Source organism: Scophthalmus maximus, chromosome 9, assembly GCF_022379125.1.
Source record: "Scophthalmus maximus strain ysfricsl-2021 chromosome 9, ASM2237912v1, whole genome shotgun sequence".
In the NCBI taxonomy this organism is placed as follows: domain Eukaryota; kingdom Metazoa; phylum Chordata; class Actinopteri; order Pleuronectiformes; family Scophthalmidae; genus Scophthalmus; species Scophthalmus maximus.
Window position 1 is genome coordinate 11,264,514 of NC_061523.1, and position 15,383 is coordinate 11,279,896.

Genomic DNA, 15,383 nt, shown 5'->3' on the forward strand with positions numbered 1-15,383 from the left:
CACACTTGTATATCTTATTTCTCGGTGTGTGTGGTGTTGAGTCTCCCGTTTGACATAGTTGCTTCAGCAGCTTTTTTGTTCATAAATCTGGGAAATGAACATTAATATTAGACAGATCTCACGCCACATCGAAAACTATTTTATCAAAGCTCTGCTGAAGTCTCCAAAAGTTCAGCACCGGTAAGAGTCGATACTACACGTCATCAACATTTGGATTTTCCCTTTTTCCCCCCCTTCCTTGCCAGTAGTACAAGTGGTTTCCTCGAGCACATTGCAAACGTTGTGCAGAGGGGCGAGGAAGCACCTGCTTCCAACAGGGAGGTGGAGAGAACGCTCCCATGAAAACGTCCAACTGCAGTGGTTGGCACTGACGCTCGTGCGTGAGATTGGTTTGCTCTTGAGATTATGCACAGGTTATTTTGATAATCTTGCGGGGGGGGGGGGACGACGCTCACCTGATACTTTGCGGTTTTCCCTTTTTCTTCTCCCGGAGAGGCCATGTTGCAGTGACCATAAACCAGTCAGTGTAAATTATGGATCGCCTTTGTGGTGAAGTGGTTGTTACAGTTTATGATAAATGTAGCTGTTCGGCTTTGTGTCAGCTGCTTCTTGTGCTTTCACAGTGATGGTCTTCGCGTCTGCATCTGTCTCGCATTTCAACGCACCACACGCGGTTGCCAGAGTTTCCTGCCGCTGGAGAGGCGATGTGGTTTCCTCAGAGAGCCCCGGACCGCAGTCAGGCGCGCAGGAGCTGTGAGGAGCTTCTCCGGCACTGGGATCTGTCTGATCGGAGCACGGGCACCGCTCCCTGAGGGAGCCGTGACGGAGCCGAGGGTGGACCGCGGCATCCTCCGCAGCCAAAGTTGGACTGGAAGTGGTCTCCACACGTTCGGCGAAGGAAGCTGATGCGCGTAAAAGAAGGGATGCCAGCCAGGCGTGGCTTGTGTTTGAACATCCAATGTGAGAATGCGTGGGGAGTATGTATATAATAGAGTCTTTCCATCTGATGAACAGAGATATCAAACTGATGATTAAAGCAGAGGACGACCAATAAGCTCAGAGGACTCCGCTGATTCGGAGGAGCACGGCGCGCCGGGTAGCCTTCGCCGAGTCGTGCGTGCATGGACTGGACTCGGCGTAAACTTTTCTCCCTCTTCTGTCGAGTCACCGAAACATTTTTGTATCAATGCCGTCGCTTAATTTGACAGCCGTGCACACGATGGCAGAGGTCGGGAGTTTCCTCGGGACAATCGACTTGGATTTACAAAGCTTTCCTGCACTCGGGACTATGCCCGTACCGGAGTCTCCAGTGGGGTTGAGTGAGCGGCTGGGGCAGATCGAGGGGAGGCTGCAGCGGGGGTCGCCCACGGATTTCGGGCACCTGAAAGGCATCCTGAGGCGGCGGCAGCTCTACTGCAGGACCGGCTTCCAGCTGGAGATATTCCCCAACGGCACCGTGCACGGGACAAGGCAGGACCACAGCAGATTTGGTGAGGCCACTTCTTTTAGCCCCAGCACTTTGCTGTTAGCGTTACTGTTTTAATTGTGCGCTTTACAAACATCTTCATGTCGCAGGTGTAGTTATCGTTTGTCGGCCTCAGTTCACGACAGCAGGCCTACAAAAGGCATATCAGAGGCTCATCAGACACAATTACCGACAAGTGAAGCGGGGTCGAACTGTGGCCTCCGGCAACCTTGAGGGACAGCAAATTGTCCTTCTTACAACATTTAATTGCGGCTGTTGGTGCTTCACGAGGTGGCTGCCGTGCATTATATGCCGCTCTATCAATTTAGATAATGTCCACTGCTGTCCATCGAAAACCGGGCCAAGTGAGTTTCATTGAGACGCGCCTCTCCCCGGTGACCACCCGCTCGTGCGTCACCGTCGCCTGGCGCGCGGGCGGCGCACGCGTCTCCCGGGCGATCCCCGCTGCGCGCGGGGCGCAGGTGTCTGTGCCCGGGCCGCAGGGGACGTGCGACGGGAGGGCGGGAGCGAGCCGGCCGGGAGCGAGCCGGCCGGCCGCGCGCGCGGGCCCCTCGGAGACCCGCTGCCGCCAACGCGGACGGGGCGCGGCGAGGCGCGGCTCGCGGGACAACGGTGCACAGATGAGGTCAGAGGGCAGCGACGCACGTGCGTCGCGCCTCGGAGCCGCTGCAGTCATCCCGCAGGTGCAGGGGTCGCTCGCTGCGGGACAGCTCCGAGTTAGAGCATGACCACTGCGGAATTCGGGGAAGGGTTCGTGTGCAGACTCTCGGCCAAAACAAGCCGGTGTGCAGGGATGGGTGGTCCGCGTGTTTGTCTCTGGCTTCACTTAGCCTTTCGAATGCGAGCTCTTTTGTCAGCGCTGCGAGGAGGACGTGGCTTTGATTAGAGGGATGTGAAACACACTCGTCACCCCGCGAGAAATTAGAGGGATGGTGTCTGTCATCCTCTGGCGTCGGACGAGGTCGAGGAGATGGGGACCAGGTGGCTGCGCGCCGCGGCCGGTGCCGGTCGGCGCGGCCAGCTGGATCCTCTCCGACTAACCTCCGCATCACAACAGACGACGGCTTTTCATTTGGACCGGTCGTTTCCTCGCCTTTGAAGCCCGGTGTTCGCTCCACAGCGACTTCCTGTGAGTCGGCCACATCTCAGCCCCATTAAAGCGACCCGCCGGCCTGTATTAGTAGCCAGTTGGAATTCCCAAAGCCACGATGAACACGTTTATAGACACCGCAGGCCGTTATGACGGAGTGACGTGATGAATTGAGCAAGACCTCAAAAAGAGAACGCGAGGAATCAAAGACCTGGCCCCACGGTGTGGTTCTATTCCAGTCTGTATTTGTCCCTTTCCTTTTGATTGAGTCAATGATAAACTTTCTTATTTATGTCGCCTTGAATCTGCCCTTTTTCCAACTGAAGCTCCCAGTCCTCAGAAATACATGTTTCTGACACACTGGTCGGCTGTCACACAGGAGGGGAGGGGGTCCCACTGAGTCTGAGGGTTTCATTGACGGATTTGTGTGTGTGTGTGTGTGTGTGTGTGTGTGTGTGTGTGTGTGTCTCTGTGTGTGTGACCTCAGGTATCCTGGAGTTCATCAGCCTGGCAGTGGGTCTGGTCAGCATCAGAGGGGTGGATGCTGGACTCTACCTCGGCATGAATGAGAAAGGAGAGCTCTATGGGTCGGTGAGTCAAAGCCCCCCCCCCCCCCCCCCGTCTCACCACCCTCTTTTGTTTGCACCCCATGCAGCCCAGAGTCTCATTCACAACAAGTCCGCCACCTAATACACACACAGCGGGTTTCGCAGACAGTGAGAATAGACATGAGCGGTGAGTTTTTCAGGAGCAATCTGAGAGCCAGTTTGTTATCAAGGTTCCCATACGTGCCAGATGGGAAACCCACGGTGAGACAAAACAACGGGTCTGTGCCTCTCTCACACTCGCACGTCCCTCCCTCTCCTGCTGCCGTCCTTCGGCACTGTAACCGGAGAAATTAATATTCAGTCGAGTGACCTTCAGACCTTAAACAACAGCAGCAGCAGCAGTATCAGAGAAACGAGATCAGAGGTCTTCACCCTCGTTTCTGAAATGAGAGGATTGAAGGAAGAGCGGCTTTGGAGAGCGAACCGGCCTCTTCATTTAGTTTTGAGATATGCAGAAATATTTACATATTTTCCCAAAGTGGAGACAGAAACGTTTGCACTCACTCTGGACGTGTGCTGGGGGTGAGTTTGGTCTCCGCGCACAGCTGGACTGGAGTTTGGACTGCAGCGTTAAATTTAGAAGAATTAAATTGTGTGTGTGTGTGTGTGTGTTTTTCCACCGTAAACGCAGTTTCTAGAGAACATCTGTTTTATGTTTTGTTTTGTCAAATTTTTTGGCTGACTTTCTCTCATATGTGGTCTGGGGGCAGAAAGAGGGGAAATGGAAGAGATAAAAACAATGAAAGGGAAGTATGTGCGGGTTACCTGTATCAGGTGTCCCAGGGCATTACCTGAGGGCCTCTCCGAGCTCAGACTCTCCCCCTGGCTCTGAACACTTGGAACAGAGGCCACTTTTAAGCACGGCCATTATGTTGAAAAGTGCAGATATGGTTACTGCGTGCTATCAGGGTCTGGCATCCTGGAGCTTTGACCCTGGGGGAGGTGATAGCGGGAGGCAATGATTTGGTAGGGGTGGGGGGTAATTGCACACCTGACTGAGTCACCTGACTGACAGAAAGAGCGATGCAGACATGTCTGTCTGTATCTGAGGGGCCAGGAGGTGGGACGGGAGGGGGCCTACCAGGTAGAAGGCTCTTCCGTCCCACAACCACCAGACCTTGACAAGCTTTTGATCCGATGAGAGGTGTGTGTGTGTGTGTGTGTGTGTGTGTGCATTAGGATGAAACTGGACTAGTCATGTGGCCTCAGGGCTGTGTTTACAGACAACAGCAGCACCACACAGCCGCAGCCAAGCAGAGCCTGACACCCAATCAACAAAATTACTTGTTAAAAAAAAACAAGAGTGTTGCACAAACACTTGCGAGAAGTGTAAAGTGTGCTACAGGCAGAGATCGACTGATGGCGAACATTTATCTTCGCCTTAGCCCCAAAAAGGTTTTTTCCTGTTGGACAGCGGGAGGGAGAATGGCGACTCGTAACTGTTTGGGACACTCGTTAAAGCGGTTCGCGTTTGGGCCTCGGTCCTCACTGAAACACTTGACGCCCCTGAGGTTCGACCCTCTTGCTGAGCAGCGGACACGGACCGGTCCTGGCAGGAAAGCAGCGCTCATTGTTCTCACACACTCACTCAGCCAGCACACTCACCTGCTGAACCCACAGCCATCGCTCATGCTGCACCATCAGTGCTCGGAGAGCTGCTCAGTGTGTGTGTGTGTGTGTGTGTGTGTGTGTGTGTGTGTGTGTGTGTGTGTGTGTGTGTGTGTGGGAGGGAGGGAAGGCTGTACTCCGGCTCACTGTTCTGGTCGTAGAGGAGGGAGGGAAATTACTCTCCGTGCACAACGAGAGGTTAACAGGTCTGAGGAGTGAGTGTGGGGCGTAAAGGGAAAAGCCGCCTGTAATAACTTCCCCTCATTTGTCGTAATGAGTGCCTGTCTCGATGAGCTTCTGCTGGTTCACTTCAGCTTTTAAGTGCAGTCCAAGAGAGTTAATGACAAACACAAACGAGTACGTCAGAAACGGTGAAGTCTCCATGCAAAGCAGAGTCATTGATCTCTCTCTTTAATCTCTCTGTTGTTGCAAATTGTCTTCATAATTTTCCCTTCTCACTCAGTGTCGTGCGAGCGGGACTCCAGCCTATGACTAATGTGATGTTTTTTCCCTCCTGCAGAGGAAGCTGACAGCAGAATGTGTGTTCAGGGAGCAGTTTGAGGAGAACTGGTACAACACCTACGCTTCAACTCTGTACAAGCACACGGACACGGGACGCTTCTACTACGTGGCCCTGAACAAGGACGGCTCGCCCAGGGAGGGCAGCAGGACTAAAAAGCACCAGAAACTCACCCACTTCTTACCCAGGCCGGTGGAGATCGAAAAGATCCCTCAAGCATACAGAGACTTATTCCAGTACAGGTGACCAGCGCTTACGTGTGGAGAGAGGGTTCCACCGGGAGGAAGAGAAATAAAAGAAGAGGAGAGAGGGGGTGTTGTGGATATTTTGGACCTGGTACATAACTGTTTACCCTCAACTCCCGCTGAGGTCACTGTGTTTACGCCTCAGCCTACGACCAAGCACGTATGGCACTGACATAAACATTGTGCATTTCCCCGGATGTTGCTTCTTTGCTTCTGTAGTGGACTTGTGACGTCGGAGAGGAGGGGAAAAAAAAAACGGCCATGGACGAAGGAGGCCCACATGACTGCCCAGCTGTGGGGCCATCGGGTGCCACGTTTTCTCATAACCACTTATATAAAATAGGTCAATGCATAGATACTGAAGAGACGAATGGAGCCGAGGCTCTTGGCAGATTGGAGCGGCCCCAAGCTGGCGGGGAGGAAAAAAAGGAATGGTTTACAAAGAGAAGACAAGAGAGATACTTTCAGAAGGGAAAAAAAAAATGAACAGAAAGCACTGCAGATGTTAAATGGTGCATTTGTGGATAGATCGATAGATAGATCGAGGGAAAGGGTCAGAAACACCCACGCAGGTGAAGGGGCAGGAATCTTTAAGAAGAGAGAGCTAACTGCTTCAACTTATATTAACTTGTCCTCAAAATCAAAGAGGAACGTGGGGGATTTAGAATCGCTGATGAATGTGTGACAGAGGAAAGAGCACTTACTGCACATCCCCCGTCCCAGCTGGAGGCTCACCCCCGGCCTCCCTCGCTACCAACAGTCTGATGATCATTCATCACATTTAGATCAAAATATCGAGCAGTGTCTTGTAGGAGTTGTGTGCAGAACAAGTGATTGAGCTCGGGACAAAAAGCACTTCTCTGACTGTGGTTTGTAAAGACTGAGAGATGTTTGTTTTTTTAATTTGTTTTTTTTAAAGATGGTGACTTGTAATGTTCGGAGTGTCAGGAACATTATTAAAAAGGCAAGCAGCTGAGGTGTACATATGGGTGATCCTATTTATGAGATGTACAATATATTTATTTTCTACTTATAAAGTATAAATATAAATCTATATTTATTTATTGCAAAGACTTTATTTTGTAATGAACTTGAAGTTATCTGGACTGTACATTCTACTGAAATTACACCCCCCCCCCCCAAAAAAAGCAAACCAACAAAAAATAATTATGAAGAACTGCGATGAACGTGACAATAAAATTGTCCTGCTATCGAGAAATCATTGTGACAGACTGTTTTGCTTGGATTAATATCTGATGTACCAATTAAAACCAGATATAGATATCTGTGTGAATGTTGCATTTCTTTCCTTTTTGTTTCCAGACTTGTTAGTGTGTCAGTGTGTTGGTTCACCACCACTTGGGTCCACATTTAAATACCTGCTGGATGGACTGTGTATAGATATTGAAGGTCCCCAAAGGATGGATCCTGCTGATTCTGATGCTCCCCTGACTTTTCCTCTTTGCACCACCATGATGTCTGTGTTTTTGCTTTTCACCTGGTAATGAAAAGAACACAATTTCTTCAGTCTGCACAAAAACATTTAAGGCGTTGCTGAACCAAGATAACACCACTGATAACTCAAGTGTGGAGCTATTATTAATATACATCAAAAGTGACCATGTGGCACGTGGGTGAAAAGGTGTCGCAGTTCCCCCCCAGAAAGAGAACACTGACACACTCCCATGCCAATTTGCCCTCACAAACCCTTCACCAAGAAATGTGCGCAGGCCTTCTCTGGCTCCACGAGGTCTTAATCAGCCCACATCCACCGTAAAACATCAGATTCCTTATGCAACTGGATCCCGAATCCTCCACTAATTGGCTTTACGCGTCAGCGAGGATTCAGGGCAGTGATTGGTTGTTCACGGCAGGGGCCTCACGGAGCCCCGCTATAGCGCAGTCCACAGCCGGTCTCGCCAATGGACAGAAACAGCTGCCTGCTGAACGGGGAACCAGCGGGGATGTGCTGCAAACGTGGAGTGGTGGTAATCTGGGGCTAAGAGGGGATGGGATCAACATTTCAACATCTGCAATAGTTGTAATGTTTCTCCACTGGCAGATATCTGTAAGCTGTGAGAGCAAGCTCCCCTGGGGGGGAGGGAATGGAAAAGTCAAAGACATGCAGGGGGAAAACCCTGGCAGACTGAGAAACGAAAACAATACCGGGAGAGGGAGAAAAAAATAGATGAAAGATTGAAGGGAGGGGAGAGTGGGACAAAAGGCACTTGGTGCTGTGGGTGTGAAATTCGGGGATAGTGCATCAGGATGTCTCAGTTAGCTGCTCGCCGATCGTTAGGCAGTTCTAGAGTTTGGGAATTTATTTGCTTTCTTCCCAAGATGAGAAGATACGCACTGCTCTAATGTTCTGTATGGTAAATATGAGGCTGGAGACAGTTAGCTTAGCTCTGCGTGAATACTGACCTGCTGCGGCGGGCGGGACACACCTGGCTCCGAACAAAGGCAACATAAATCTGCAAAAAAAAAGAAGCTCACCAGTTAACACATTAAAACTCATTTATCCTTTACATGAACTCAGGTGTGATTGCATAAACTTGTACATTTTAAATTTCTATGTATATAGTTGTCGATCTAGGACATAGACGTTGAAAGACTTCGTGAAGTCTCTGCTGGTTGTCTGGCTAAAGGGAGATCACGTGACAGAGCCAGGTAGTCGTGATGCTAAGATAGGCATAAATGTTTGTTGTTTTTTAAAATCAAAATTGGCAAGGAAGCAAATATGCCTGTTTTAAAATATCAAAGTATACCTTTAATTTGACATAAAAACATATTTTCTTGTTTATTGACATCATGTTTAAAAGCTGACTCATACAGCACATCTATAACTGATGAAAGCTCTCCACTCCACTAATAAAGGCAAGAAAAAGGCCCCAAATAATACTGGTCTATATTCTATAATCAGATTTTTAATACTCTTAAATATCAACAGCAGTATGAATCTCAACAATCCACAATCAGCCGTGCCTCGGATACGAAATGATACAGGTGTGTAATAAAAAGCTTGTGGAAGACCTGCTATAATAAAAATAACCAATAACCAAATACCAACATTCCCCACCATGAATTCGGTTAGTGCAAAGGAATGCTGAGCACTTAAAAACAAATAACTCAAACACGGGACTTGCTCATCCTTTTGGTCACTTTATTAAATGTTATATTAAATACTTATCAAGATAATAGCAGATCAGATTCATGGCAAATCAAGTTGGTGTATTTGCTAACATAAGAACATTCTTAGAGGAGGGAAAGAAAAAAAAAAAGAAGTTTGTCTACATTTATAAAATACACCTTGTGCAAACACAGGAGCCAACTAGAGACAACAGGCGTCTCTTCATGAGAAATGTACATATTCCTCATGGTTAACAGCTACACCAGTTTAAGCATTTAGAAGCAAGAATGTGCCAAAGTAGAGTACAGGTAGTCTGGGTGCCTGCCTGGTGTGACTACAGTGTCCAGGAGGGCGGATTCTCACAAAGCAGACGCCGCAAATCAGCCACATATAATAAGTTTTCCAGTCTTTACCTCTTCCTGTCAAGTCCGACCTGAAAAACACATTTCAGACTGTGACAGACGAGTAAAGGGAAACGATTTGGGCCCTGTGATAAATGGCTGAAGTGCTTTGTGGCTTTGCAAGACCCAGTCAGTCGCCCGAGCTTGGGATCAACACAAGTGGAACATAAACAATGGACAGGACGCACAGTGCTATGCTAGACAACACATGACAATGAGAGCGATGTTACGAAAAGGTCATAGGAACCGGCAGGCAGTTTTGAACAACACAAGCATTCATTACCATGTTCAGTGACAACTAACATGAACACTAAAAGCATAATAGAAAAAGGTTCTCAACAAATCTCAGAACTTTACAGAGCTTTTTTTTTTAGGAATCAAATATATAAGGCCAAAACTTTTATGGTTTTTTTTTTTTTTTTTGATGACATGTCAGTTTCTTCTGTCTCCCGAGAAGAGCAGCACCAAAGTTGGTGATTTTGGTGGCGGAAACTACTGGAGCTAATAATCATGTCACCTGAAGCCTTTACATCATGGAGTCCTTTCACCGCTGACACTGGTCCCACTCGGATTTAGTTAGACATTTAAAACAGTATAAAAAACTGAGTTTAAATTATAAGGAAACCCTCTCATAGGGAAAACAATACAATGCTTAAAAGCATTGGGGGTAAAACTTGATTAACTTTAAATACATGAAAAATGAAGATATAGAACTTGAATAACAATATAAGGCGGTATATACATTTTTTGTTTCCTGTTGAACCTTCCTAACAGACCTTTCACAGTCATTTATACATTATATTCCACGTTCTCTCAGTGAACTACAGAATAAAGGACTGAGAGTCTGTCCCACTTGAGGCCCCAGTGGACAGCAGCCTAGACTCAAAACTACTCCACCCTCTGCTTGGTGCACCAAGTTTGCTTTCCGCTCTCAAAATGCGTTAGAAAGAGGGCCACACTTTGGACTGGGCCACTGGTAGCAAGGGAGCTGAGTGGGCGGGGGAAGTGTGTGTGGGGGGTCCTTCCGACCTACAGGCCCTTGGAGGGCCCAGGGTTCTTGCCCATGCCTTGGTGAGAGCTCAGGCCATGGAGCTGCTGGTAAAGCCCCAGCAGGTCCATCTGGCTGAGCCCGCCGGCTCCCATCATGCCGTTCTGCATGGCCAGCTGGTTTAAGTAGCTGGCCTGGTTAGCCATGGCAAGTTGCTGCTCCTGCACCTTCCTGTTGGTGATCAGCTTCTGCACGAACATCATCAGCTGGACACAGACAAAAACAGAGACAGTGTGTAAGCAACTTCAAATAAATGATATCTAATAAATTGTCATGAAGTAACCAGCTGCCAGATACAACTGGCCAGATATGACAAAAGAAAATCATCACCAAGGTAAAAGGAAATGATTTATTTACTCACTGACCTAAATGTGGGATAAATACTATGTGCAGAAAAACAAACATGTTATTGGACAATTCATTTTAAAGAGATATAGCACTCACACAAATGTGTTTTTTCTAGCTGAAAACTACATGATATGACTGTGATGAAAAACATTAATGTGATTTAAGGTGACCTGAGGTGACCTGGGGTCACCGGGCTTTTGCTGTAAGGGCCCCTCAGTTGTGGAACTTCCTGCCTGGAGATCGCAGGCAGGCAAACTCAGTGTCCTCTTTCAAATCGCTTCTTAGGAATCACTTTTATCGTTTGGCTTTTACCTAACTGATGAATTGTATTAATTATCTATTTTACGTGTTTAATTGTTTTATGTTTTAGTGTAAAGCACTTTGTAAATTTGTTTTGAAAGGCGCTACCAAATAAAAGTTGTTATTATTATTATTATTATTCTGTGAGAATGTAAATGTCCGCAAATGTGGCTCACGCCACAGAAAGTTCGGAAATGTTCCTGTTGTTGTGAACGCATCAGAGTTGTACAGTCTCCTGCTGCGTTCGACGTATGTGAAATGCAAACTACAGAAAATGATCGGATCTAATTTTCCCGGACATTGCCTCCGAGAGCTTTTTTTTTTATAATTAAAGATTTTCTAGTAAAACGGTGAAAGCACACACAGGCCTCTAACCATTAACTGTTGTAGCTAGTACACAGAGGAGCTCTTACCGTCTGCTGCCTGGTGAGAACATCCCTGTAAATGGCTTCCCTGCGCTTGACCTCCAACTCCACACTGGCCTGGCGTCCTAGTGCCATCGACTGGACCTGGCTCTCTGTGAGCAACGGGTTCTCCTTCCACTGTGGGAAAAGACGACAGCTCACACGTTAACCACGAATAAGATTCATGATTATCTTCATGGCCTTATAGACTGACTGTCTGTGTTGACACTCACCAATCTAGCGATTGTGTCCTCCACCGACTCCCTTGATAAAGTCTTCAATGCGTTTGTTGCCTCGATGACTTTCTGTCGTCCCTGGTTTATAAGGTCCTGAAGACAAATGAAAGATGGAAAACGAAACAAGTGTGTAAATATTACATTTACATGCATCAGGTGGTCAGAAACAGGACTGCAAACAAATACTACTCTAACTGCTCTGTGTGCGCTGAATGTGAAAGAGGCCACACATTAGCAATACACACTTTGTGGTCATTTAATATGATAGTAGCTTTAGCTCCATCAGTAGGTTATGAGTCTGCTTAGAAAGATAGGCAGCATACAGTATTTCTGCGCTTATTATTAATGAATAACACAAATTGCCTCTTGGACCTTCTGTCCTGTCCCTCAGTCAGATATGCCGCAATGTATAAATAGCTGCTGCCACAAACATGCAGCATTACAAACTGTTGGGTGGAGGAGTGGGGCAGACGGGGCTTGTTGGCTAGTAGACTGTTGTCACAATTAGCAGTGGGGTCTGAGGAATGTGGGGCGCTATGGGGTGGGGGAAGGAGGGGGGGAGGTAGGAGAGGGGCATGTGGAGCTCATTACTTACCTCCAGCTGCTGGTTGGTCATGGAGGCCAAAGCCGCCACGTTGTAGGAGAAGTAGCTGGAGTTGCCCATGTCCATCTGGGCGTATTGCGTTTGGTAGTTGTTCCTCATATTAAGACCCTGACAGATGACAGACGGAGACAGAGCATCCAAGAGAAAAGCAGGATTAGAATACATCAATTAGGCAAAGGGGTTAAGAGCCACCAGGTGCATGATGGGAGAGACTGTATCAGAGCAGTGGACCAGAGACGCTGATCACACTCATGTACATGGCAACTGGTCGGGCTCTTCACCTCATGATCTTCAGTAAACTTGACAACAGCTCTTCAAACACTCAACCCGTTTCACTCTGCCGGAGCAACAAGTTGCTTGACATCATCCTGCCATTGCTGAATTAAACGTGTGTGTGTGTGTGTGTGTGTGTGAGTGTGAGTGTGAGAGTGTGTGTGTGTGTGTGTGTGTGTGTGTGTGTGTGTGTGTGTGTGAGTGTGAGTGTGTGTGTGTGAGAGAGAGAGAGAGCGAGAGAGAGAGAGAGAGAGAGAGAGAGAGACAAAGAGAGAGAGAGAGAGAGAGAGAGAGAGAGAGAGCAGTGACCTGACGTAAACAGTGCTGTCCCAGTTAAGGCCAGCAGGATCCCAATGTTTGTGTGTAATTGAGCCTCTGCTGCAGATGGTTTTCCCGCCCCCTGTAATCTGGCCGTCCAGAGTGTGTGTGTGTGTGTGTGTGTGTGTGTGTGTGTGTGTGTGTGTGTGTGTGTGTGTGTGTGTGTGTGTGTGTGTGTGTGTGTGTGTGTGTGTGTGTGTGTGTGTGTGTGTGTGTGTGCGTGTGTCAGAGACAGGTGTGCAGTCCTAAACAGTACAAAACCTCAAAACAACCTCAAAACAACCACAAAACCACAACACACATGAACGAGGACACGCACCACACACATTCTTCACTTTTAGGTTTGCCTTTGACAAGCAGCCACTCTTGGACTTCAGCTCATCCTCAGATGCTCTGCAGACCTGACATCTTCAGACAGACAGACACAAAAGCTACACTCGACTTCATTTCCAAAACTCAGAACTCTAAATCTACGACTCCGGCGTCGTTAAGCTCATCCTAGTGAGGCAGGGGGCGCCTGGGTTCATGTTCTCAGTTTTTTTCCTCCACTTCCTGAGTTGCAAATCTGATATTCATACGCACAGCTTTGCCTGGCCACCAGCGGCCAACTCTGAAGTTGTGAAGACATTAGCACAGGCCAGTTCGGGTTCCAGTTGTTTCTCCTACAAAGGTCAGAGTTCACAGCGCAACGTTGAACAGACTCTCATGGACAAAAGTGACTAGCGATAACTTTCTCCATCTTAAGCGTATGACAGATTGCAGCGATGCGAACGCAATTGAAATTCCACCATTCGACCTCGGCACAACTGCGGATGGGAACCCTCTGTTCTCCTGAAAAGCAGAGGAGCTTGGAGGGAAAAGCCGCTTAAGGCACACAGAGGGCAGAGGAGGGAGTGTGTGTTGGAAAAATAATCATTAGAGTGAATTAGAATCTAGGATTACACAGGGGGGGTGAGGAGACCTGCTCCTGCTCATTTACAACATCAAAACGCCCCCGCACACACACACGCGCCTCCAAATAAAGCCCACTAATTGCTCAATGATTTGTCCCGCAAGAAAGGAAAAGGGAAGGTGAGGGGACAAGTGAGGGGGATGCACAAGAGTAAGAGAGAGAAAAGTGTAAAGCAGGCAGAAGAGGAGTCCCTCAACCCTCTATTGACTTATGTCATCCGCTTACTCCAAGTGATGAAAGGATTATTTAGATCCAACACCAACTCACACATCCTGACAAACAACAGTGGGGCCTGGCTTTGCACACCTTGCACTTTGATGTCAATGACGTGGAGAATGATGGACATGGGGGGGATAATCGCTGTGTGTGCCTTTGAATCTTAGAAATGGGGGATAGGTCATTGTGCAGCATGCCCGTCTGCGCGTGTACGTGTTTTTCCTCCTTCCTTACCTTTTTCTCCGCTTCATACTCGGCCCAGGCAGCCTTGCGATCCTCTTCGCTCAGGGCTTCCTCCTCCTTGTGGTCCAGCAGGGAGTCGTGTTCATGGTAACATGCAATCTGGTCCTTGTTGTTCTGCAGCATCTCGGCCAAGAAGGGATCCTACATCAAGGAAGATGTCAAAAAAGAAAAGATGAAAAGGGTCACGGTGGGTTTAAAGTCATCACTGGAGGGGAGGGAGAGTTGGCGCTGGAGGAGCTGAGGAAGGCCACACCGACCTCCTGAGTAAAAAAAATATGCTATATATGCAGACTATCAAGACAAATCCCATTTTTGGCATCTCCTGATTGGAATGAGATTGGGTTATTTTTCAACTGCTACTAATTAAAAAAGCCAAAAGAACTTCACGCACTCTGCGAAGCATGCAGCAAGATCACTGGTGAACAGAGGTAAATCTTTGCTGGATTAAAACAACATGTTTCTTCATAAAATGCTCTGTGATCTGCAAATAGCCCAGACTCTTTTGATCAAATGTTACTTTCATCTCTTGTTCTGTTGGTTCACTTTGACCCCTGAGACATTCGTAAACTGCTTAAGGGCAAAAATCATTTTAGTTTCGAAATTCAGCCCCATTCCAAATTCTAGATGTGTGTGCCTCAATTAGACTGTAAATTGTCTTTTTTTTTAAATAGCTTTTTGAGCCTTTTCTTCATGGTTCACATGCGCAGAGTTGACTGGAAATGAGGAAGGACAGAGGGCAAACAAACATCCCTGAATCAATCCAACATAAATTTAAGAAGAAGAAAAATTCCTGTTAAAGGGTTAAAAAGGACAAAAGGAAAGAAAGTAAATAAATAAAAAAATTAAAGATATTTTTTTTTTGGGGGGGGGGGGGGGGGGGTGTCTTTGGTTTCCATGACTACATTGTTATTGAAAACAATACCTGAGTAAAGTTAAGAGTGCCAGGCCAGGCTCCACTCACAGTGACATGGTTTGAATTACTCTCTCTGCAGCATGTTTGCTTTTCTTTGTCTCAACTCAGCTTTACATTAAACTGGGACTTTGCATTCTGGAAACAAACGTCATGCAGAAGTTGCATCATTAACCTCCACATGGACTGATTCAACGAGGGGCTCCGCATCTGCTCTTCACGCTCCCATTTCAAATGGTGACGAGTGTGAAGTTGTAAACAAAATTAATCAGAGATGTCACTGGTATTAAGGGGGGAAAACAATACAAAACAGAAACAACACACTATGAAATTAAGCAGTGATTGCAAACCTGTGTTGAATAAACTGAAAATAAACACCGGGCCAGACGGAGTGAAACTGGATTCCTGAAAAGGGGGGGGGGACTGACGTGAGCAGCAAGAAA

General features: G+C 47.5%; 2 protein-coding genes across 2 annotated transcripts in view; one reads left to right on the forward strand and one right to left on the reverse strand.

Annotated features, from left to right (window-relative positions):
• The first annotated feature begins 381 nt into the window (after positions 1-381).
• fgf16 (fibroblast growth factor 16) lies at positions 382-6,724 on the forward strand. Its single transcript, XM_047334685.1, has 3 exons — positions 382-1,490; positions 3,064-3,167; positions 5,313-6,724. The coding sequence occupies exons 1-3, from the start codon at positions 1,187-1,189 to the stop codon at positions 5,556-5,558; spliced, it is 654 nt and encodes a 217-aa protein (XP_047190641.1). The 5' UTR covers positions 382-1,186; the 3' UTR covers positions 5,559-6,724.
• Positions 6,725-8,703: 1,979 nt separating this feature from the next.
• The window catches only part of atrx (ATRX chromatin remodeler), a 31,585-nt gene continuing 24,905 nt past the window's right edge, over positions 8,704-15,383 (reverse strand). Inside the window, exons 30-34 of the mRNA XM_035649638.2 lie at positions 14,022-14,171; positions 12,020-12,136; positions 11,422-11,517; positions 11,198-11,326; positions 8,704-10,342 (exon numbers count right to left, since the gene is read on the reverse strand). Of these exons, the coding sequence (XP_035505531.2) occupies positions 10,118-10,342; positions 11,198-11,326; positions 11,422-11,517; positions 12,020-12,136; positions 14,022-14,171 (717 nt within the window). The 3' untranslated portion in view covers positions 8,704-10,117. The remainder of the gene's footprint in view (positions 10,343-11,197; positions 11,327-11,421; positions 11,518-12,019; positions 12,137-14,021; positions 14,172-15,383) is intronic.